Here is a 24,368-nt window from a genome sequence, read left to right as displayed (position 1 = left end):
GATCGATACATGTTACTACACATATAAGTATATAACCAACTGCACCCACATGCTCACATACAGGCTTTAGGGTTGTCAACATTTATGTTCCATGATGTTTGTAACAGTTCATCCTGCAAAATTACTTATTGAAAAAACAATGTGACTGGACATTTCAACATGTATCCGGTTGCAGGAAAAATCCAATTTTTCATTTAGTAGTATGTCCTACCATCTTCTCGTTGCTCTAGGAGTTTAGCAAGGTCATGTTGCACTTCGGTATTGATAAACGGTTTGATCAATGACATTTTACCCATGGATATCCCGCTTAGTATACACAAAGACCTCACATACAACTTCATTATGTTCATCACAGTGATGGCAATGTTTCATGGCAAGTGTTGGCCAATGGGATTAACCCCCCCCCCCCCCCCCCCCCGCCAAAAAAAACCACCACATGAAAAGGGAAACTTGATAGATGCGAAGGCAAGGTTTTATTTGCATAGATTGCACGTGCTTAAATAAAGTACTCAATAAAATTAGTAGTACACTAAAAGCATAAGTTATGAAGATAGAAAAGCAAAGAAGTCATCCCCTGTTCCTTGATAAGGAGACTCCAATCCAAGTGCTAAAGGCTGGTGATGTCCTTTCTGACGGACTGATGTGTCTCAACATTATTACCTCAATAACATGATTCGATAAATTCTATTTGCACCAAAGCAGCATTCGGGAACATGGATGTTCTGTAGTGTATAGCCTTAAGGTGAATACTTAGGTCTCCGTTTGCTCCAGAAAGCAGCAGTCTCTTACAGAGACAACAGAGGAAAAAGGTACATATATGGGGTTTGTGCTCGTTTATGCTGCTGGCTGTTTTATTCATTTCATTCTTAGATCCAAATCTAGTCTCAATTAGTCCCTTCATAAGGGTAACATGTTCTACAGTAGCACATAATACACAATCACTGCCGGCTCCAAACTGGCATCACTGCCGGCTGTGTGGATTCGATATTGATAGGATTTCCAAAACGCAAAACAAAAAAAACAAAAACGGTGCCACCTCCATGGATCTGGCCGCCGCCGGCAAGCCTCCCTCCATGGATCCAGTAGCTGCAGCGATGGGGATGGGGAGGTAGATGGACAATCCGCGGCTGAAGCTAGTAATAGTCGCCAGTAGCTGCAGGAGCGGCGGGAGCACGGGGCGAGGTGGAGCGGGAGGAGGAGACGTGGATCCTACCGCCGCCGCCTCCATGGACCCCACACCTTCCAACGCCACTTCCATGGATCTGGCCGCCACCAACTTGTAACAGCCCAAATATGAGATAATTCAAAACTTGTATTTTATACAAAAGAAATCAAATGTATATATATTTGATTTCTAATTTTGAATGCAATTTTTTGAATATACGATGTTTGATTTGTGATGTATAATAAATAGTATATAGCTATATATACATACACACACATATATTATATATATATCTGAATCAAGGAAATAGAAGAAAGAAAAGAACTCGACTAGGGAGGAGAGACGTCCATCCTAGCATTAATATGTGAAGGTGAGAATCGAACTCTGGTTGGCTGGGTGACAACCACCCTCCAGTAGCCAATGTATCTCAAGGAGATTCTCAAATAGAAGATAGAAAGGAAATAGAAAAAAGAAAAAGAGAAAACTTTATCTACCTATCAAGCCAAGCCCAATCTTACAGATCAACCCGCTCTCTCTCTCTCTCTCTCTCTCTCTCTCTCTCTCTCTCTCTCTCTCTTCCTTTCTCCCGATCCACCTTTCCTCTTTTGGGTCGCACCCAAGCCGGCCCATCTCACCCTCTCCTTCTCTCGCTCTAACCCTCTCCTTGCTCCCTGGGCTACAAAAACACCAAGCCAGTCCAGCCGAATTCGCCTCCAGCCTGTCTCCCGTATGAGGAAGCAGCCCAACTCGCCCACCAGCACAGTGTTGTCACCAACCTCGCGCTAGGTCTCTTGTGTGCCGTCCAACACTCGCCTGGCAACAACTCCCGCACCCAGATCCAAATGGATTCAAGGGGAATATCCTCTCGAAGCTCGGCTATGGGATAAACGTGGTCTCCTCAAGCCAAATCAGATTCCATCTCCTAGCCTCAAGGGTTGAAACGCGAGATCCGAGCTTGGATAAAATGTGTCATCGTCGGACTTTTTCCCAAACCCTAACTGAGTCTATCTCGACCTCCCTCTCGCTCTAACTATAAATAGAAGGCCCGAGACCTTCTCCAGGACATCTCGAGACTTTCCCCTCACTTTTCGCCACGAGATCGACGCCGAGTCGCCACTGCACTGAGCTCCAAGGATTCTCGCCACCGAGCATCGTCGCTGAGCCTCCTCGATATCCATTGACACCCTTCGAAGCTTCAATCGAGTTCGTCGTCATGCGCTCGACCTCTTTCACTACTCGTAGGAGCAGTCCGACCGTACGATCTGGCATGTGCGGTCAAGATCAGATCCGAAGATACTAGTTCGGCTGAATAGATCTAAGCCGTCCGATCCGAAACCTACGATCTAGATTTAAATATACATAAACCTAGTCAGTGCGTCCACATCATGACCAACGTCAGCGCCACATCGTCATCTTGGCTTGCGTAGCAACCTAGTCAGCATCCATGTCAGCATGCCAGCCTAGTGCTCAGTCAGTCGCCACCTTAGCTACCGCACTAGCACTACCTCAACCCTCTGTCTGGTGTGTCAGCTTAGTCCGTGCTGACATCATGCTTGCGCAATAAATAGGTTTTTCAATATAAAAATAATTATGATAATTAGGATTAATTTGAGAATGTTTTAATAATTTTGTTTAATATTTTCTTTAGCTAAATAATTTAAATAAATTCCAAAAAATCTTAAAAAATCCTAGAAAAGTCATAGATCGCTCCAAAAAATTCTAGAAAAATTCCTAATTGCTTTGTTTTATCTGTAATTAATCTTTTTGTCATGTTTTAATCTTTCGAAAGCCCTAACTTTTTAACTGTAGGTCCAATTTTATCCGTTCTTTCGCCATAATTCTCATAAAATCCTAATCTAGTGATGTTGTTTGTTGTGTGCTTTTTGGTTCTTGGTGTTTATGTTTTGTCGTTTCTCTTATTTTTGCAGGTAGATGCTAACATTCTGAGGGAGCAGAAAGGACTACAGGAAGATCTAACTGAGTATTGTGAAGGCAAGTTGACCATATTGATCCTAGTTTTTCAAATGCTTTATTTTACAAACATGCATGCTAATAATATTGCCGGGAATCCTAAGTTAGGATTTATCCTATTTTTCTTTAACATCCTTATCGCCATGGTTACGATTTTGGTTATGGAGTGGTAGATCATAATTAGCCTTGCTTTGGGATGGTGATAATGATAATGGCTCGACCGAATATGATAATGGTCTTATACAATTATGATAAAAGATGATGATATAATTTTTGTAGCAACATGGAATTAGGATTTGAGCAAGTGGTTGGATGAGACCGGTACAGGCTGTACAGTTGGATTTGTGGTAGTCTTGCTCAAATCTAACGACCGGTTCGTGGAGCAATCATTTCGAGGTAATAGTACAACCACAAGCTTGGTATGAGACGAGCCTAGCCGATTAATTTGTTTTACTCTCAGCATAGTGTAGACCATTTGGTGGTACGGAGAATGAAAGTGTATTTCCTGGGATCCGTAAGGTGCAAGAGGGCGTTTTCGTTGTTGAGGTGTATTCACGCGGCGATGAAACCTTAGGGAGTATGCACATGTTGAGAGGGGCTTTGTATTGGTCTCTCGGCACACACCTTGGAAATGTATAAGGTACTGACGAATACCGGCAAAACAATTGATCATAATTTGTGAGTAAAGTATAGAACCTTTGCAGAGAGTGTAAAACTGATAAATCAGCCGTGCTCACGGTTAAGAGTGACAAGGAACTCTCAAATGATTAGAACTTGATGGTTTGGTTGGTTTGGTCAATCAGGGTGATGGGAACTGTGCTTGAGGTGTTGGTAATGGTCAACCTTGATGGTGAGAACCATGGTTGAGGTGTTGGAAGTTGGTTAAGTGAGGATGGTTGGAACCTTGAGATTAGATATTTAATTACTGTCATTCATTTAATTCATTACTCTCTTTTTAACTATTTTTAAAGTAAATGATGTTTTATGCAAAAGAGCCATGTTAGCCATATTATTATTCAAGCCTTCATATGCATATTTTCCTCATAACTTGTGAAGTAAGACATGTTTTAACACTTGCTATAACAAAACAAACTCAATTGGAGAATATGCTGAGGAGTTTATAGAAGATGGATCGTTCTAAGGTGTTTTTTCGTCGGTTTGCCTGTGGAGTCATCAAGAGAAATAAAGATTATGTAGATTTGTTGCTGTTTTATTTGTTTATTCAACCCTTGAAGATCACTTTTGTAAGACGATTTAAGTACGATTAAGTTAGATATTGCAATGATTATCATCAATGAAGTCACTATATGTTGAGATTGATTTCTGGGCTCAGCACATAGATGAGATTGACCAGTTTCTTGAACCGGTCTCGACACGACAAGCCTCCCTCCATGGATCCCGCCACCGCCAGCAAGACTCCCTACATGGATCTCGCCTCCATCAACAACCTCTCTCCATGGATCCCTCCTTCCAGCGCCGCCTCCATGGATCTGGCCACCCCTGACAAGCCTCCCTCCTTGGATCCCGCCATGGATCCTGCCGCCGCCAGCAAGACTCTCCATGGATCCCACTGCCGCCGGCAAGACTCCCTCCATGGATCCTAACGTTGCTAGCAGCCTCCCTCCATGGATCCATATGTACTCAGCCATGGATCCATATGGATCCTAACGCTGCCAGCAGCCTCCCTCCATGGATCCTAACGCTGCCAGCAGCCTCCCTCCATATGTACTCTCAGTGGTGAGTGACTGAGAGAGAGAGAGAGAGAGAGGGGAAATGAGGATGAGAAAGGGTGGGACTTAGGATATTTTCAATTTCTAGTTACCAGTTGGCTCATTGCCAGTTTTTAAGATTATCATTGCCAGTTTTTCTAAAGAACCAGCAGTGATAAGTTCGTATCAGTGTCGGTTTTTCTCTAGTCGATTATTTGTGCTAGTTTTCTTCAAGAACTGATAGTGATATAGTATCATTGCCGGTTCTAGTTTAACCGGCAGTGATTGTTGATCAAGAAAAGTGGTTTATGTGGTAGTGCTAGTAAAGTGTAATCGATCTTTCAATACTATTAACCAGTTGTATCTGATTCCACGAATTCGATCACCTCTTGTTACCTTTCTAAGGAAAATAAGTCTTCTATTTTTATTCCTTTTATTTTCCTTTTTATTATTTAGTTTTTGCAATAACTGTTGACTAACAATCAAATATTTTAACAGAAATATTTAACAATGCTATTACCATAGTTCAAATTAGTTTCCAGCCAATTCAAGTGCTTATGTTGACAACTAGTTACTTCAACTGGTACAGGAGCCGAGAGATACACAGACTAAACAAAAAAAAATCTGCACTGTAGGTGAGTAAAATTTGCATCGTGTAAAAAAAATTGCAGAACAAAAAGAAGATAGGCGGAAATCCCTGAATGAATAAAGGGGAGCATATAAGAAAAATAGCAGAATTCATTTTTAATGCATTGCCTGAAACTTGCCGAAAATAGCTCTTAACAGTGTCCACAGTATGAGTTACACATGATGTAACTACAACTTTATTTCACTGATTTTAGCAACGTTCCTTCAGGTCATCCTTCAAACAATTCTTCCACCATATCCTCCAAATCTTTTGCTGTTAACCTTAAACACCTGTCATCCTTTTGATGTTTTTTCAGGTAATCACAGTATGAAGGAACTATTTTCTTTGATATAGATACCCTCAGCTTTTGACGAAGATGAGGATCAGGGACCTTCCAATGCCTCTGAATATCATAAACCGATTGGAAGGCTGTGATGAACTGTTGCACACATGAAGGCTTCCAGAAACTAAGATGCTTTCCAGCCTTCTCTGCCAAGTGAGAGGATACTGGTGCCCAGGAGGTCTCAATGTATTCCTCCAGGGAATGCTCAATTTGTTCCTGGTACCGCACGACCCAGTCATATCCAGTAGCCTCATTGGTCATTGAGCTCTCAACTCGCTGGAGAAGGAACTGCAAATTGTTCAGCAAGAATATGTACTGCGACTCTCGCTGCACAAGGAGCTTACTATTCTGTTCCAGAACTGATTCCAGATGCATCATCAGATTGGATATCAAGAAATTAAACGATTTTGTGGTATGGATACCTTGAAGCGTTTGGCAACAGTTGTGAGCAAGAATTAAATTGAGAGTGTCTCTGTGCTGAAACAACGACCCTATGCCTTTTGCAACAGCTCTGGTAACAGGATGAATGCCACTTCCTTCAGTTTCTGGCAGAACAAGGGATGAAATCACATTTGTTGCAGTATCAAGCATTCTGCGAACAACATCCTCCACTCTCTCTCGTATTGCTTCAGCCTCCGTAGAGACAGATTCTCTGCATTCCGGTGATACCAACTCCAGCAGAGTTGGGACAACATCTGTAATTGTCTTGTGTGTACTGAGCGCATGAATGATTCTGAGGAAGATGGATGACAAGCATTCGACCAATCCCGGAGGGACCTCCTCCAACAGATTATTAAGAGCAGCTGACATAGAAGCAACATTCAGTAACTTTAAAACCGGCTGCTCCACAATCTTTGCAAAGTAGTCCCCCTTGAGCTCATCAAAGGCACCAAAGTTCTGTTCATTTAGCTGCCGCCGCATCTCAACAAGCATTCTCGTGATGAACTGTGATGCTGAATTCCAGTACTGTAGTGACATATCCCCGCAGTGCCTGGAGTCACCTTCATCAACCCACGAACGGCATCGAAAGATCCAATTAAAGTCAAGAACATAGAAATCCCTGATTCATTGAAAAAAAAGATTGGACAAAAACTTTAAGTTTCAAAATGGAAGTTTTCACAGATGCTCTTCTATAACACACCAAATAAAATGAGCAATATTGTTGAATAGAACTGCAAGGGTAATATGACGCAGGGTTAATCAGATAAATGCCAATGCAATACATAATCAACAGATTCGCAAAACAATAGCTGTTGCCAGGAGATCACCTGATTAAATCTCGGGATAAATCGGTGAATGTCTCCCTTAATCTCTCCTTGTATCCAGCTTTGATCATTAGGCGAGCTATGCTCGCAACAACATTGACCAACGTTAGGTTGATCAGATCAAGCTTATTTTCCTCCAAGCAAGACATAACATTGTGCAATGGTGAACAGTCTTCTGCAGGTATCAAATCACTGTCTATGCTTGAAGCACCAGTGCTATTGGAGCTCAATGAAACTGGCTCGCTACTGGTTGAGGAGAGACATGGTCCATCCAAGGCTAACGGACTGTTTAAGTTACTGACCGTGCTTGGATGGTGTGGTGGGCTATCTAGGTCCTCAAAATGGTTGGTGTTCCATAACTTGAGGCCACATAATGTTCTTGCAAGATTTGACATTTCAATGTCGAGAGCTGCTTGTGCCTGCATGCGAACACTATCGGCTGCAGCAGAAAACCCAGAAGATGGACCCCTTGAAAGATACATAAGGTCATCGACAGCAGAGAGATATATCCTATTCTCTACAATAGAGGACGATTCCTGCATCATGGAGTCATCGTGATACAGCTGGAGAACTTTTTTGGCATTGTTGAGACAGGCTTCCATATCGACATAAGGAGAATCATGTGACAATAGTACTGCCGCCTTTTGTTTTGGATCCTCTCTCCGCAAACCTCTTTGACCGCGGGTTCTTTTTGTTACAAAATCTGGAAGAATGCGAACAGAAGATCTCTTTTCTGGCTCAATTTCCCAAGGTGAAACACTATTTAGATTTTCAATTGGTGATTTTTTGTCCCATTTAACCTGAATTTTGTATTCAAACATTCATCAGTTAAATAAGGACCATTAGGGTCATCATTTTCGAACTGTTATTGACAGTTGCTGGTTACCAACTACCTTTAGGCATCTCCACTTTGAACAAGGCCATGCTGCATCAAAATCTTCAATTCCTGATATAGTACCTGAAACCCTGCAATACCATAGTAGATAAAACTTTTTGTAATATGTGAAATTGTTCCAGTAAAAAATGCGTATATAAATTTTATAGTGTCAGAAAAATATACACAATAGAACGAAAAAAAAAACATTAAGATGATCATACCTGTCCTCCGTTGCAGCTTCCCTCGAGAAGATCATTCTAAATCTCATACCCATGTAACAGCCCTTAATGGACTCAACATATCGATTATATGACACAACAAATTGATCTGTACCAGCCCTGCTAGATTATTTGCCAACTAAGATTTTAGTAACACATCATAGAAATGACAAGCTTCACTGCTTAGTAGCTAGTCTCTACGAACTTACATCAAAAGAAACACATAAAAGGTGTATGACCCATGTACTCTGTATACATTGATTAGTGATAACTAATTGACGCCTGAGATGAATTATGGGAGAGCTGTATCAGAAATTGCATAAGTCTTGTCATAGTAATTTTCAGAACATTGGACTGGCCTCATGTCCCAGGTTTCGACGAGTCTTCACTGGACCGTCCACCTGGCCGGTGATCTTGCCCGGTCAAGTGTGGACTAGCTGGTCTTTAGACACCGGATACAGAGAGTTTTGGCGCTAGGAGTGAGATGACCGGATTGGCCATTGTAAGGACCGGTCTTGATATTTCGTATAGGGCAAGACAAAAGGGGAGTCCCTTCTATAAAAAAAATATGTATATACCCTTATTTTTTTTCAGTGTCGAAGATAATGATCAAATGGTCTGTAAATAATTGCATCATCCAGTCTCCAGAAGGTATGTCAAAGAAAACATCAGATACTGATTGATAAAAACAATAGCCTAGTCATATTATTACTCGAGAAAACTTTACCATGCTACTGAGGGCAAAAGCTACTTAGGAAAATTAGATTGGCAAAACCATGGTGAGAATGATGCATAATCTGTCACATGGATTTTGATGGTTGGATAAAAAGAAGGTTGTTTTGAGCTGGTCACAGCTTAGAATACTTGTGGAAGGAAATTTTGGGATGTTCTATTCAACCACCTCTAGTCGCTGCTACAATCCTACAATGAATGGAGTTCATTTGCAGGGTAACAGGAAAAAAAGCCCATAAGGAAGCATAGTAGAGGGAAACATACCTAGGTCTGTATAAGACAGTGAACTTGGATCTTGTGGTTGCAGCATGACTTATACTTGGAAGAATACTAAGGCCTTGAGTACTAGGTATTTCTGATGAAGATACATTTCTAAGTTGTCTCATCGATCGTCGAACCCCAACTCGTAGCACACCATCTGCTCCTCTACATGGCACACCACAAATTCAGTATTACTCATACATGAAATGCAAACCAATCTGAGCAAAAATGGCTGCGCAGGGAGGTTTAAATCCAAATGGCTTTCATGCCAGTCCTGACCAGTTAAGCCAAACCTGATCAGGCTGATGGTGAGTTCCTAGAATTTTTTTTGATCGAATCATTCAACTGACCTCAAAATGACAAGAGCATCTCCCACAACAAAATTTTTGGAAGTTGCGAAGTCTGCAGTTTGAAGGAGATGCCTCCTTGGTCCCACTAATGGAAAACACAGCAACTACAGTTACAATTCAGTTAAGAAAAGCACCCTAAAAAGAAACAGAAGGAGCTTCAGCGCCCCATCAAAGGTACTCCGTTTCAGCAAATTGGTATTGTATTGTATCTAAATGCTACATTGAGAATTATTTTTGTAGAAAAATAATTTCTGCATCTTCCTTGAATGGTATGAAGGCTAAGTTCTCAAACTTAGCTACCACCTAATCTGTGCTGAAAGCGCCACCCCATCCCAGAAAAATCCTTTGCCACAAGCTCTTGCATTGGTGCTATTTGGGTCATGTCCTGGACCAGCAAAGAGTGGAAATTAGTATGAAGTGTGGAGTTGCACCTCCATCAAAAATATCAGATTTGGTAAGCAACATGTTTTAAGCAATAATTTCGGGTGCTCCAGGCGAATCGAAGTGAGTTTATACAGATAAGTTATACACCTACCAATGGAGGAAGACATTTCTCAGCATGCTTCCTTGGTATGGATAGCCAAGCATGGGCCATTGTGTCAACAACTCTTAGTTTCTTGCAGAAGTAAGGCACAGGATGCCTTGGCATTGCTGGAGGTAGGCCCTTGTTCTCAATCACCTCAAAATCATGCTAAGAAACAGCAATACCAGAACAAAGTGATATAGTGAGAACAAAAGAGCAAATGAAAACAAACTAGAGCCCCTTACAATTAGTTCAGGTTGCAGGACCAACGAGGCATAGACAAACTCCTCTTCAGACTGCACAAAGGATGAATAAAAATCGGTATGTCATAAAACATCCGAGGCGAAAGTGGTAAGCAGGTCACCTTGAGCTCGATGTTCAGCACGCGGCATATGATCTGCGAGGGGACATCTTGCAAATGCTTGGGGACTCCCCCAGTCTGATGCATCAATGAAACAACAAATATTTCAAATAATTTCTGTGGATATGCAAGCACGCAGGTGATGGACCTCAATCCTTCTCCTCGCACTTGATGAATACTCAAATCGAGCGATAAAATGCAAATCGGAGGCAAAAAACCTGCTCCAGATGTCCCTGGGGAAAGTAGACCACAAGTTCCTCTACTTGAGGAATTGCAACTCCCGGACCAGCGCATGCATACCATAGCTCCTCAGAAATGTGTGCGTCCAGGTCTAGAAGAACATAGGGAACAATACATCACAAACAAACCCAAACGGTAAAAAATCAAGCGAATACGAGTTTAAATTTCTCACTTTTGCAATCGTAAGAATTAGAAGGAGCTATTTCCGCGGAACTCATGGCCGCCTCCTGCAACCGTAGCAAATCGGATCCCTCAATCCCAAATTCACTTCCCAGTAAGCTGTAAGCTTCCTTTGGTCTTATCAACCAACTATGTTTTGTATAAAGCAGGAACCAATAGCTTTTTGGACCCAAACCGCGTGTTATTTGACAGTACTTTCATCTTTTTCGCACTCAGACGCTAAAATTGACTCGCAAGAAGACCCACAAACCAAAGAAAAGAGAATCGTTACGGCGAGATGACTCAGTGCTCTCCAGTAGCCAATTCTCTCTTCAATTATCATAATTTTTTGTTTCTAATCCTACCTTTATGATACCTATGATACTCTTTAATGATACCCATGATACTGATGGACGATAGAGTATTATTGAACCAATCTAAACCACCGGATGAAAAAAATAGACGGCATACACTCATTTAGGTGTACTGTAAAAGTCCTCTCCGATAATGGACTTGTATGGAACAATAATAAAGAATCATTTGTGGCATGGCAACTTTACTAAATACTTCACTCAATACTGTAGCATTTCATCCTGAACAGCAAAGCGAGGTTATTTACAGCTGAATTTTGGGGGTTACTCCTACAGATCCACATGTTTTGTTTCAGTTAAGAGATTATAACAACGCTCTCTTGTAGGAGTTTCAGCACTCTGTAGATTAGAACTCAGATGGCATTCACTTGTCAGCCCATCAACCCCCATTCCACCGTTGTTTTCAGGACTTGAGTGTGCTGCAGCTGCAGATGAAGATGCAAAGGAAATCTTCACTGTATGGCAAGGAATCCAGCAACGGATGCATCCCAACATGTAAACACATATGACATTTGCCACCGTCCTACAGTCAGCAGGTAAGTCAGCCAACCACCGATGCTCCTCCGTGTGTCTAAGGTGCCAACAGGTCGGGTTAGGATCGGTTGGAGCAAGAACCCATCCAATCTTAAACTCAAAACATGAAACCCGACTCAGATCCGAAAATCCCAGTGCAAATCCACCCTTGACTTTGGCCCGGCGAGGACTGAGACCCAACAGAGAACCCGAAACCCGACCAACATGCCCTCGCAGGTTTCTTGGTCGGCCGGATCCAGAACCTTCCAGGCAGGCCGAGGCGGCGCGCGCAAAGCGGTGTGACCAGCCATCTCTGGTATGGTAGCCCAGCTGTGACGGTTGGAATCCCCTTTGCAAGGACCAATGATTCAATGAACAGTCAGCTCCGGGCGTCGGATCGGAAGAGCTGAAGCAGCCAAGAAGCTAACCAACGAGCCAGCTGAATATTACCGTCAGCCAGCGCTTCAACTGGAGTCACCAATCAAGCACAAAAAGCCAGCATCCCGCATCATCTCACTGGCATGGAGACGCCTTTTCCGAGCAAGTCATCCATCCAGTCATCGCGGGCAGAATGTGAACTCGGCGACCGTTCCAGGCGAGAATTTTCACCGAGGTCGGCCGTGCGCCGTGGAAAAAATTGGCCATCATCGCAGCGTGTGGTCACAATCGCACACGCACAGATTTGTCGAGCTACGCCGAGACGGTGACTTTTCGAACGTTCTGCGCCCTGGGCGCTGCGTGAGCTGTTCCTTTGTCCGGCCCCAAGGATGAAGAACCACAGCAGCCTTGCCCTCCACTGGGACAGATAGAAGAATGTGTTGTGCTGCGAGCCCGTGAGTCAGCTATGGTGCCACCGGGCGCGCGGCAGACGCATGCAGCGCGACCGAGGCGGAGCGGCGCTACCGGCCGAGCTCGAGCAGCAACAGCTTGCCACCGCGGCCCGCCGCCCAAACGCAAGGCCGCGCACGGCTGCCCAGGACCCGATGGAATCGGGAGCGGCGGCGGCGCCGCGAGGGGTGGCGTGGCGTGTTGCGTGTGGGGTGGTCGGGCCAACAGGTGGGTTTGAGTGGAAATGGGGCAAAAAAAAATTATAGGCCTTGTGATTTCAGAGCGTGGGTACTTACGGGTGTAAAATATGACTAGGATCTGAGTTCCAACTCGATATCCCGCGGGGTAATTTTACATCCGAACCTATCTCTGTCGAATCTAAAACTCATAGAGTCCCACTCCGATCCTTAGTGTCTCAAAATTATGTATACAAAATTCTTTGTTAACAAGAGACGAGGGGTAATTTATTTTGAATTTGTTCGAGCACTATCATTTCCTTTTTTAAGAGTTTCTACCCTATTATCATTATACACAACCTAATTAATTATTACATTATTTCTACATAAACTGAAATGTAAGAAAGATAAATATAAATATAACAAACTACATGGTGCTTGATATCTCATCCACCACATAGCATGTTATCAAAATGTCATCCATTCCTAACGAGAACCTCCATAGCACGACCTCCAATGTATGGCTTGCCTTGCGTACGTCTTCTCTTTGTTCCAATTTTGCAGCAAAGCCAAATATCGCAGCCAATATATGCCCTGAACAAAGTCTATAGAAAAGATATGATTGTTTTTTTATCAAAAACAATATCATTGTGACATCGCCATATGACCTAACATAGAGCAGATATGCCAACAAATATTTTTTCTATGTTTATATAAAACACCAAGTTGCCAGTCACCCATAGTGTGGTTCATACTCCTAGGTGTATCTAGGGCAATTTTGACAATGCGCCAAATCAATCTAGAAAATAGCATTCAAAGAATAAGTGTTGTATGTTTTCATTTTTATTACAAAAGCAACACTTGACATTTACATTCCAATTTTGTTTCGCTAAACTATCTTTTGTCAAAGGCGTCTCTTCCCAAGTACCAAAAGAAAAACATTATCTTCAAATGAAGTTTAAGTTGCCACGGAGATTTGATTGGAATGGATGTCTTGATTGACCATCTGTTGATGCATAGATCGAGCTGTGAATTGTCCATTCGCATGTAATTTCTATCTGAAGACATTTTTCTAGATAAGTTTATAATGTCCAATTTATTCACTAGTATGTTCAATGCTGTGAGTTTACCTTTATGATTGGCCTATGGAAGGATATGTGAAACAGAATAGTGTTCATTACCTACGCCACTGTGGCATGTTTTTTTCCTCACGATGTGAAAATGCGATGGATATTGTTCACTAAGTGGAATGGTGCCTAGCCAAGTATCTTCCCATTCGGTTCCATCTTGTATTATGTTTGTGCCCTATTTTAGGAATTCCTTCTTGACCATCATTAGGTTATACCAAAAATGTGAATCACCTGGTTTTCCTTTCGCTTGTGTGAGGGTCTTAATTGCTAAGTACTTATTTTTAAGTAGTGTTTACCAAACTCCATCCTCATTCAATAACTTAAAAATCCACTTACTAAGGAGACATATATTCTATACGGAGGGATCTATGATTCCTAACCCTCGTTGAACCTTGGGCTAGCAAATAATATTCTATTTTCCAAGCCTATAATTCCTTTATGATTGTCATGCTGCTTAAAGAATCTAGATCATAAATAATCAAGCTTTTAAGCGCTCTTCAAGGAATTTCAAAGAGTGACATCATAAACATCAGTAGGCTCCTTAGGATAGAGTTAATTAAAACTAATTTACCCTCTAAAGACATATATTTTCTTTTCTAATTGCTCGGCTCTTCTCAAATCATTCTTCAATTTTTTTTTCCAAACTATATTATGTAATTTGCAGTGATGCATATTGATGCCAAGATATCAAAAAGGATGGGAGCCAATGCCACATCCAAATAATTGTGTATATTGGTCCTCAAAATCCTTTGTTTCTCTATAGCACAATAATTTATTTTTATGGAAGTTAATATTGAGACCAGAAAGTTGTTCAAAGACATATACAAGGTGTATCGAAAATGGCCTTATTAGACTGTGATTGGGATTTTGGTAATTAATAACAACATAGTCAATGGGACTAATATGTTTGTCAAGTATATATTTTAGTAGACCTCATGGATGTAATACATAAAAAACCACCGTAGCCAGGACAAAGTTTGGTTGAATTGGAGAAGTCTCAAGAAAAATGTACTCACCGAATGGTCCGGTGCTGGAAGAATTATACGCACCAGAGTTTTGTGTCCAAAGGTAGTTATACCTCACCGGATGGTCCGGTGTCAAATAGGCAGAAGCAGTGGAGTATTGTTAACAAAGGAGAGAATACAGATGGCTTCACCATATGGTACGGTGATCACCGGAGGATCACATTGGACTAATTCTTGCAGAGAAGATTCCAAGCATAGAAGAACAAAGATCAAGTCAGTCCGGTGCCTGTGTTGTACACAATGGATGCCTCATACCAGAGTATTTCATGTAGAAGTGTTTCTAAGAGTTGAAGATCGAAGAATACCTGACCGGATGGTCCGGTGACAGGTGTTGTGTGCACCGAAAACTTACACCGGAGAAATTTACACAAAGAGGTTGCAGAGGCTCGGATGACTCAAATGTACTCACCAGATAGTCAGGTGATAGAGATGATGTATACACCAGAGTGTCCGGTGTTCATAGAGGCTATGAGTGGAAGTCCAACGGCTAGATTCTGAAGATGTACTCATCAGATGATCCGGTGTTAGTACTATTGTTCTCACCGGATCATCTAGTGTTAACAGCTTTTCTGAGTCATTGGGTTAACGACTAGTGCACGAGTTTAAGGCTACAAATACCCCTCCACTCAGTCTTTTGAAGGGGTGGCATGCTGCTCGAGTCTAGAAGAAGCTCATACACACTTGAGAAGACATCTAAGCCACCAAAGTGCTTAAAGTAATCATCCAAGGCAATGAAACACAAGATTAGAAAGTATTTAGTACTTATAGGCCTAGAGTGAGTTGTAGCTAAGTGCTACAGCTTAAAAAATGGGTTAAGGAGTGATCCTAGCTTGTACCAAGTGGTATGCCAACGCCTTGGAGTCTTGGTGACTCGCAGGCAACTTGAGCCGGAGTTGTTCAGGCTTCTTAACCCTCCGACTTGGTGTGGAGCAGCGGCAAGACACGTATATGAGGATGCGGAGGCACATGCCTTCGTCGCTCAAGCTCCTAAGTGATCACGGTGATAAGTGACTAGAAGAGAGGCTAGTGGTGAGGTCTTGCCTTGGTTGCTTGGTGGCTCAAGAGTCATGATTGGGTGCCAACCGGGAGCGTATCCTCGGTGAAGCTCCAACGTAGACTAGGGGTGACATTCATGTCATCAATACTACAGGATAAAAATCTCTTGTGCAGAGTTTGTCTCTCTACCTTATTTACATTTTCGTATTTACATTTTTGCAATTTACCTTGCTAGAGTATGTTGCAATCCTCTTGAACGGTAGAGTAAACACACTAGATGAATATAGAGCACATTTAGATAGAAATTGAGATTGGTTTATCTTCTGAAGTTTTTGGAGAAAATTTGGTTTAGGATTTTAAGTGTTCTAATCACCACCCCCTCTCCCCATCTTAGGACGTCACTGATCCCTACAAAAGTAGGTTCATATTTTTTGCTTGCTCCAAGTTATGTTCCATGAAGATTATATAGTGTCATCTGCATAATGCAATATCTACAACTCATCATCCACCAAATGTGGTGTAACCCCTGAAATTTGGCCATCACTTTTCACCCTAGCTATTAAGATGGCTAGCATATCATCCACAATGTTGTTTAGAATGGGGGGTATCAGATCATCATGTCTTAATCCTTTGCAGGTTTGAAAATAAGGACCAACATCATCATCAATCTTTATCCCTACATTCTCATTGGAAATGAAATTATATACCCACTGGCATCATTGATATGAAAATCCCTTCATCCTCAACCTTTGTTGCAAGAAAGACCATTTAACTTTATCATAGACCTCTTCGAAGTTAATTTTAAAAATCACCCTATATCATTTCCTTTGTATAGCACAACAAGAATCAGAATTGCTCTTTTTAGTTGACTGAAAATGCCGAATCTTTCGACCATCGCAACGGTAGTTGTTAGGTTTTGGGTACAACAAATCTACAACCTTAGACAGATAGTGTAGACAGGAAGGGGGCAGTGAGATGAGGTTGATTTAGGAGGAGGTCGCCACTGACGCTGGAGATAGGGTGAGGGAGTGTGTCGTCAGGTCTGATGAAGGAGACGATGGAGGATGATGGGAAGGCAGCAGCAGATAACAGCGGGTGGTGGGAGATCGGGAGAGGTGTGTGGCCATTAGGATGAATGAGAGACAAGGGTCGAGAAGTTGATTCTAGTCGTTAAATCTGGATCTAATGCCCCCAAAAATGTGACTAAATTTTAAAAAAATAGTCAATAGAAAATGGGTCACAACAAGACCACATGACCCGTTGATACGGCTCTGAAGGTAGCATCTTTTTGTAACAAAGAAGCAGGAGATCTTTGTTTAGTTGTGCGAGCCTCGCGTCACTACCCCTTTCCCCGCGGTATGTTTGTATCCTATCATCCAGAAGAAGCTAACCTTTTTGACACATTGCCCCTCTCATTTCCATCGGAAATTACTACCTTCGTCCTGGTTTGAATTGGCATGACGATATATTATGGATGCTGTGTGATATGCCAGTGGATTGTGTAAGATAAATTAAACTAGCGCCTGCATTCCTGGCATTTGTACTACTTTACATGTGGCACATACAGATGGCGATTGCGAACATCCCTGCCCCGTTCAATGGCATTGACATCCCCGCAAACCCCTCCCAGTTCTCTGTAGTAGTGGCTGGTGCCCGCGTGGGAACTGCTCTAGGCAACTGCATCTCCCGCTTCCTCACCAGGTGTTTGACCATGCTGAGGACGCTGATGGGGGAATGAAAGGGCCTGGCAGGGATGCGCCCTGGCCATGCGTGATGCCCTAGAGGTACCATGCCTAGGAAGCAAAGCTCGCACGAGGAGGAGACGAGCCAGCTAGGCTAAGGGTAGTAATCGGTCTCTGAGCGCGACAAGCATTAAAAAGTCCGATTCGGGCACAGTCTCACAAACACATGTGCCGAACTAGACACCAAGGGGCTGATTGGATGCTCGCATGGAAGGAATATGGTCCGATAAATGCGTATAATTTTATGAAGAAACGTGTTTGGTTGCTCGTATGTACTGTTCTAGTCTAGTTTGGCCTAGTAAATGCATCTTTCTGCATTCACTCATGCAGACGGGTCCACTTATTAGTATCACGAAATCACCTTCATGCGAGTAGCTAATCACAATCTTAACTCTTGCATCCGCTCATGCGGCGTCATATTTAGTCAACCAAACTGGAAACTCAGTTCAGTTTCTCCAGACAGATCAATCAACCAAAACCTCTTCTTTTCAACAAATATGATTCTATTCAGTCTGCTTCACCTCAACCTACGTATATAGTCTATGCGAGCAAGACCCATACGAACAACCAATCACACCCCAAGACACACAAACACGGGCTATATAAGTGACAAGCTGCATGACTATGAGTAGCATAAAACTACAGTATGCGAGTGTCCTACATGTATACAAATCTCTTAGGGTTTTCTGTATTCTCAGACTATACATTCATGCATGGGACAAGAATCCTTAGACGTATGGAAACTGCCTATAGGTGTCGGGGTATCCCGTAAATATGGAAGTCTATCTCTAAGGATAACATAATCCAACTCGAAAAAGAGACAAGAGGCTACACGACAAGCCTCATATATATATATGGAGCTAAGAGATCCTGTGGAGGACAAGAATCAACAAGAGCCATAAGCCAACAGAAGCCATCAGTCTCCAAGAGCCCTAGGACTTACGTACTTGCGATCTACATCAACATCTCAGCGACACTACACGTAAGGAGCTCCCTCCCTCGTAATTCGTCTTGAAGATCAATACAAGAACATATGACATAGAGTTATTATCCTTCGAGTGGTCTGAACCTGTATAAATCTCTATTTTCTAGCATATGATTCGGCTGGAGGGAGTATCCCCTACTTTATTCACGTATTCGTAAGATTGGCGGTTTACTAATTGTAGACAGCTAGCGACATCTGTGGGGATTATGACCAACAACATCGAATCTTCATCACACAAAATTTCACCGACTCCACCCAAGTCTACACCAAGAAATGGTTTTTCGGATGAGGGATTCTACAGCAACTTTTCCCTATCGTCCGACAAGGATCCAATGATCGATCGGATGGATCTAGAAGGCAATCTTCATGGTGATGAGTCCAGCAACGAGGTAAATTGTTTTATGGATTAGTGTGAAAGAGATTGCGGCATCGATCTTGAATCGCTCGGTGACCAAGATGATCACGCAAGTGACGTTCGCCACAAGTCGAGATCTTCCCCCATGGCTTTTGACAACATGGATTGTCAAAGAACTTATCTGGAGGCATCCTCCGATGACAAATCTATGATGGATGTGGACTCCCGTGAAATCTTCGCTAACGGGGATGGATGTGCTGGTCCATGCAATCATGATGATGATCCTACAAATTCAGAGGATATCATTGATCCGATCGTGAGGAACAATAATCAACCCCCACCGACAACAACGTCTCGTCACCAAATCCAAAGCCCTACCTGGAACCTAGATCCTACGTCTTCTAATCATCAGCAAGGAGCCTAGCATTTCAGATATGTAGTATCTAAGAGGCTCCTAAGTGTACAGGATGTCCTGTGATAGCCCCCTCACTACAGATCTAACTACTCCCAAGGGCAAGGGCTGGCTCAACTAGATGGACAATCTCACTAAAGGAAGGTCAAGCTCAGGCTGAGAACTCTCATCAAGTAGCGATCCCTCACAGCTCTACCTGAGGAAAGTCTCACACTTGTCCTTCTCGTGATGAGTTAGACCTAAAAAGATGTAATCCCCAAAATAAAATAGGTCAGGAAGACAATCAAACTCATCACTGCAGGACCTCGCCGATCAAAAACCATGATATCACCGACCCGCGCAAAGTCATTGACGAGCGAAGATGCTCAAGGACCCCCAAGGAATAGTCAACCTCCCCTCGATGACTGAATTAGAGATCACCCTGCCATCATGATCATCTGAGTAGAGGTCGTGACCGATCTACTACCCCAATGGCAGAGTGCCCATGGCTACTGGGTCAATCAAGGTGCTATCAATGGGTGGCAGGCTTTCTCTCTAGATCTCTGGTGGATTAACTAGCTAGCTCGATTTTGACTCAGGTCAATCGAGAAGTACAATTGGACCACCAATCCCATTGAGTTCATCTAAATTTGCACTACGACTATCCAAGCGGCTAGAGGGATGATAAGGTTATAGCCAACCACCTCCCCACAGCCCTTGGAGGGTCGGCCAGGACTTGGCTAACCAATTTACCGCCAGGGACGATCTACTCGTGGGAGTAGCTCTGCGACCTGTTCCAAGCAAATTTCTAAGGCATGTATGTTCATCCTGTCAAGAAGAATAACCTTTTTCATATTATCCAGATAGAGAAGGAAACCTTGCGTGTGTTCATCCAACGCTTCAGCAACACCCATAACACCATCCCGAAGATAACCGACTATGATGTCATACAACCATTTATTTAAGGGGTTAGGAGCCGCTAGTGGCTGAGGATGTTGCCATGGAAGAGCCTAATACAGTTCAAGAGCTAATGGAGATTGTCGTCAAGACAACCAATGCCGAGGAGGCTCTCCTGTTCAGCAAAGAAAGAGACCAGGGCATCCAGCGCCTCAACCTGGATTGGATGATGACTCATCGAAGGGAAAGCGCAATAAGAAGAACTCATAGGGGGGGGGGCAAAAGTAAGAAAGCTACAACTGACGAAGTTTTGAGGCTAAACCCCGAAACCCAAGTACGCTTCTCAAAGCGTGACTAGCTGCCACTTGCTTCCACCTGAAGCAAGCGCTCCGATGATTGCGCGTGTCCTCCGTCTTGTGATGTTGATCGCTGGCAAGTCTCTCCTGCTCCTGATCTCTCGGACCACCTTATCACTTGCACCGGCATCCCCTTCACTTGACTTTGTCAACATGCCATCTTCATCCTTTGTTTCATACTTTGCTTGACTTTCATGTGTACAGCTAGGATCACCATTAATTCTGCTCGGCCCTCCTTGATCGTCCGGAACTAAGCATTCGCTTAGCCCTAATCACTCACCATCGACCCCCAAGTTGCATCCGTCATCTACACACCTTGAAATAAGCAAAAAACATTTCTCCACACTCTAAAACATCTCCAGGTTAGCACAAAATCAAAAACTTTAACTCAGAGCACATCTTGTCGAAAATGTGAACACCGGATGTTTCGGTGTATTCTGCTCCTGAACACCGGACCATCCGGTGAGTGTAACACTATTTGTTCCAGGAAAATTTTGCTCTCTGCAAGAAAAGGTCTGGTGAAAGCTTCCGGTGATCTCATGTCTATCACCAGATAATCTAGTGTATATCAATCCACTGAATCGCCCTTCTGCAACCTCTCTACAACAAAAGGTCCAGTGCATTCTCCGGTGTTCACAACCTCAGTATCAGACTATCCAGCGTATATAATCCAACTTAGCGCCAAAAATCTCCTCTCTGCAAAAAATACTCCGGCGCTCCCAAAGTCTATCACTGGACCATCCGATGTTTGATTCTATTTCTGCTTCAGCACTAAAAATGCTCTGGTGATACCCTCCGGTGTAGCCACCACACTCATCGGACCTTAAGGTGCATTGATCTCCAATTTCTCCCAAAAAATTGCTCTCAGTAAGAAATAGTCCAGCTAGTATACACTGTCCTCACCGGAACATCTGATGAACACTGGAACATCCGATGTTCACACTATAACTTCCGGTGTGTGTAATTTTTTGCGTACAAAGAAGAATTCATCAATTCCAAACATCGCCAACTCGAGTTAGACATGAACAAGAACAAGTATCCACAAACACATGCTAACCAAGTTCAAGACATATCAACTGTTGTCAATGCCTCATCACTTGCAAACCAGGGCACTTCTCCACTTGGGGTTTCTCATATACATCACATAACACTTCATGATATACATAAGAACATCACAGACATATACATATCACAAATAAGAATATCACGTGCATATATATAATATAAGAACATCACACAGATCATATATAACACTTAAGAACACACATATATATAACATGTCAGAACACATTGTTCTATATACAACATCTGACCAACACACCACATATTGTTTATAACATGATCCTAGCTAGCTAGTTAGCTATATATAATCCGTAATTGTATCACGTGTGGCCTTCCAGAAGGATGAGATGATTGACATCAATGATGTTGTCCTTCAGGAGGATGAGATGATTGACATCATTGGAGACATCGTCTTCCAGAAGGATGAGATGATTGATGTCATTGGACGACGCCGTCTTCTAGAAGGATGAAATGATTGACATCATCTCAGCTGCTTGTGTTTCACCACAATGTCAACAAAGCATCATCTTGAATCATCATCTTGTTGTCATCCAAATCAAGCTCTATCCTGACTAACTCATTCATGTGCCAAAACCAAACTGCATTGCTGTCAAATCTCCATTCCTTGTTAAGTAGGAGATGACAGTTCAAACGAGTCTTGCAGTAGACGAAAATGTGTCAATTGTGATGAACATCAATACAGAAATTTCCATCTCGAAGAATAGAATGTAGAACGTGATTTACAGCAAAAACTGGGTCCACAATGATGCCCTTCATAGCAGCGAAGAACACATAATCCACACTACCGAAATCGAGCCCAAGCATCCAGACTGTGAAAGTAGCCAAAGGAACAACCCCATCCTCCAAGCACTTGATACCAGTAAACAAAAATATTGCAAATCTAGGACACACAAACACTACATTACCTCATTAGTACACCAAATCGAAGCAAACTCTAACAAAACCACGATGCGCAAACCCTACTCACCTTAGTGCAAGGATTGGGATTTGGCACCCGGATCTCGAACCTCTGTCGCGAAAACAAACCCTAGCTAACCTTGGCGGAAGGGGCTCAGACGGTAATGAGGACAGCGAGGGATATGAACTTTTCATCACTTTACCTTCAGTGAGAAAGAGAGATGAGCGGTTTGTGTGTTTATGGGGTAGTAGGAAGCCAAAAAACGGTGTGTCAAATTTAAAACAATAATCGGATCTTTAACTACAGACGGTGTTTTAGAAAATCTATCTGTGTATATCATATATACATAGATGTATCTTCCAAGAAACCGTCTATGATAATATCAAAGACGGATTTTTCTAAACACCTATGTATGTATGATAGAAACAGACAAATTTGTAAAACCCGTCTATGAGTTCTGGCACACTCAAACGACGGTCATGCTATAGATACGTATGTCTTAGCAACCGTCTGTGGGTATTTTTTTTAGTAATGGGTCCTAAGAAACTAATACTCAGTTTGCTTTCACTAATTTAGTGGTAATTATGTGGTGCATTTAAACAACATACGGTTCAAGAACATAAGGGGCACTAGTTCCACTGCAAACACGATTAAGCCTTCCCATGCCGTGATGTCATCCTCTAGGACATTGATCTTAAGATGAGATGGAAGGCACCAACAAGAATGTCGCGACAAGCACCTGTGAGAACGCCAAGTTGAGCAAATGGAGCAATGTTTCTCCAGTGCTGTGCAAAACAACAATGGCCAAGAATGACTGGATTCTCGAAGAGTAGAAACTAGATTGAGTAAAATTTGTTCTTCCACATTAAGCCTTGTTCGGATGGGCCACGAACGGCCGGGATCGCAGCCCAATCCTTGTGGATCAGCCTGGTGTGGAACCGTTCCCAACCCAGCATTTTTCCCGTGTTCGTTTAAGCCTAGCGCGGAATCGTTCCCGGCCCATCCCAGCGTTTCCCCCTCCCTCTGGTCCAGGAAAAATTCATCGTCTCTGGAGGCGAGGAAGAATCCCGTGGCGGTGATGCGGTGGCTGCGATGATGCTGCTTGGAGGCGATGGTGACACGGCTATAACATCTAGTTTTAAAGGAACAAAACTGGGTACAACACATGTATGCCAAGATCAAGTTTCATACATGCGTTTATATCATCAGTATATCATCACAGTGCCATTATTACAATAATGTAATTAACTTAATACAAAAGAACCCGAGGGTCTAAAAGAAAACACAGCGAAACTAAAGATCTTCAGCGCTAGCGGGGCTTCCATAATCCACATGCGTCAACCAGGGCACTCTAGCCTAGAACAGCAACCTCGGGTCGAAGTCGTCTTCATCAAAGGTTGTAGCTTCATTGACGGCTTCTGAACGGCAACAGAATGCAAGAGAAGTGACAACAGATGTGAGTACAAAAATGTACTCCGCAAGTGTAGGGAAAATATGCTATTGGGCTTAAGTCAAGGAAAGGTTAGACACAATTAACCGCACCAAGCAAACTTTAACCTAATGACTTCAACATCAGGCATCATATTTACTAAGTGTGAAGACACCACTATAACAAAAGGATTGACTCATCAGATTCTATTCGACTACCAAGACTCACCAGGTAATTCCATTACCCGGCTACCCAACCAACCATACCAATGCTGATCCCATCTAATTCAGAAGAAGTCCAAGTCCGCTTTTGTCCGTGAGCACGGCTGATCGACCAGATTGATACACTACAGAGTTTGCACAGCTTCCCCCCGGGTCATGATTCTCGTGTT

The 24,368-nt window shown here is 42.8% G+C and overlaps 1 protein-coding gene across 2 annotated transcripts; it reads right to left on the bottom strand.

Moving 5' to 3' along the window:
- Nucleotides 1–5,578: 5,578 nt before the first annotated feature.
- LOC133905905 (uncharacterized) lies at nt 5,579–11,158 on the bottom strand. 2 transcript variants are annotated; one of them, XM_062347705.1, is made up of 12 exons: nt 10,816–11,158; nt 10,622–10,734; nt 10,407–10,481; nt 10,288–10,338; nt 10,055–10,210; nt 9,823–9,904; nt 9,520–9,604; nt 9,173–9,334; nt 8,180–8,299; nt 7,975–8,047; nt 7,085–7,881; nt 5,579–6,876 (listed from the first exon to the last, which is right to left on the bottom strand). In XM_062347705.1, exons 1-12 carry the CDS (start codon nt 10,859–10,861, stop codon nt 5,703–5,705), a joined length of 2,934 nt encoding a protein of 977 aa, XP_062203689.1. In that variant the 5' UTR covers nt 10,862–11,158; the 3' UTR covers nt 5,579–5,702. The 2 variants fall into 2 exon arrangements, with proteins under 2 accessions (XP_062203689.1, XP_062203690.1); XM_062347706.1 differs by having other exon boundaries at nt 8,180–8,296.
- Between the last annotated feature and the right edge of the window lie 13,210 nt (nt 11,159–24,368).

This window comes from Phragmites australis, chromosome 23 (genome assembly GCF_958298935.1).
Source record: "Phragmites australis chromosome 23, lpPhrAust1.1, whole genome shotgun sequence".
In the NCBI taxonomy this organism is placed as follows: Eukaryota; Viridiplantae; Streptophyta; class Magnoliopsida; order Poales; family Poaceae; genus Phragmites; species Phragmites australis.
Note: the sequence above shows the minus strand (reverse complement) of the source record. Positions and strands in the feature narration are given on the sequence as shown.

Excerpts from the sequence above, each read along its gene's own strand:
- LOC133905905 (XM_062347705.1), bottom strand. The coding sequence starts at position 10,861 with ATGAGTTCCGCGGAAATAGCTCCTTCTAATTCTTACGATTGCAAAA. Across the intron at positions 9,335-9,519 it reads GATGCTCTTGTCATTTTGAG|AGGAGCAGATGGTGTGCTAC; the intron begins GTCAGTTGAATG and ends TGTGCCATGTAG. Across the intron at positions 7,882-7,974 it reads CAAAGTGGAGATGCCTAAAG|GTTAAATGGGACAAAAAATC; the intron begins GTAGTTGGTAAC and ends TACAAAATTCAG.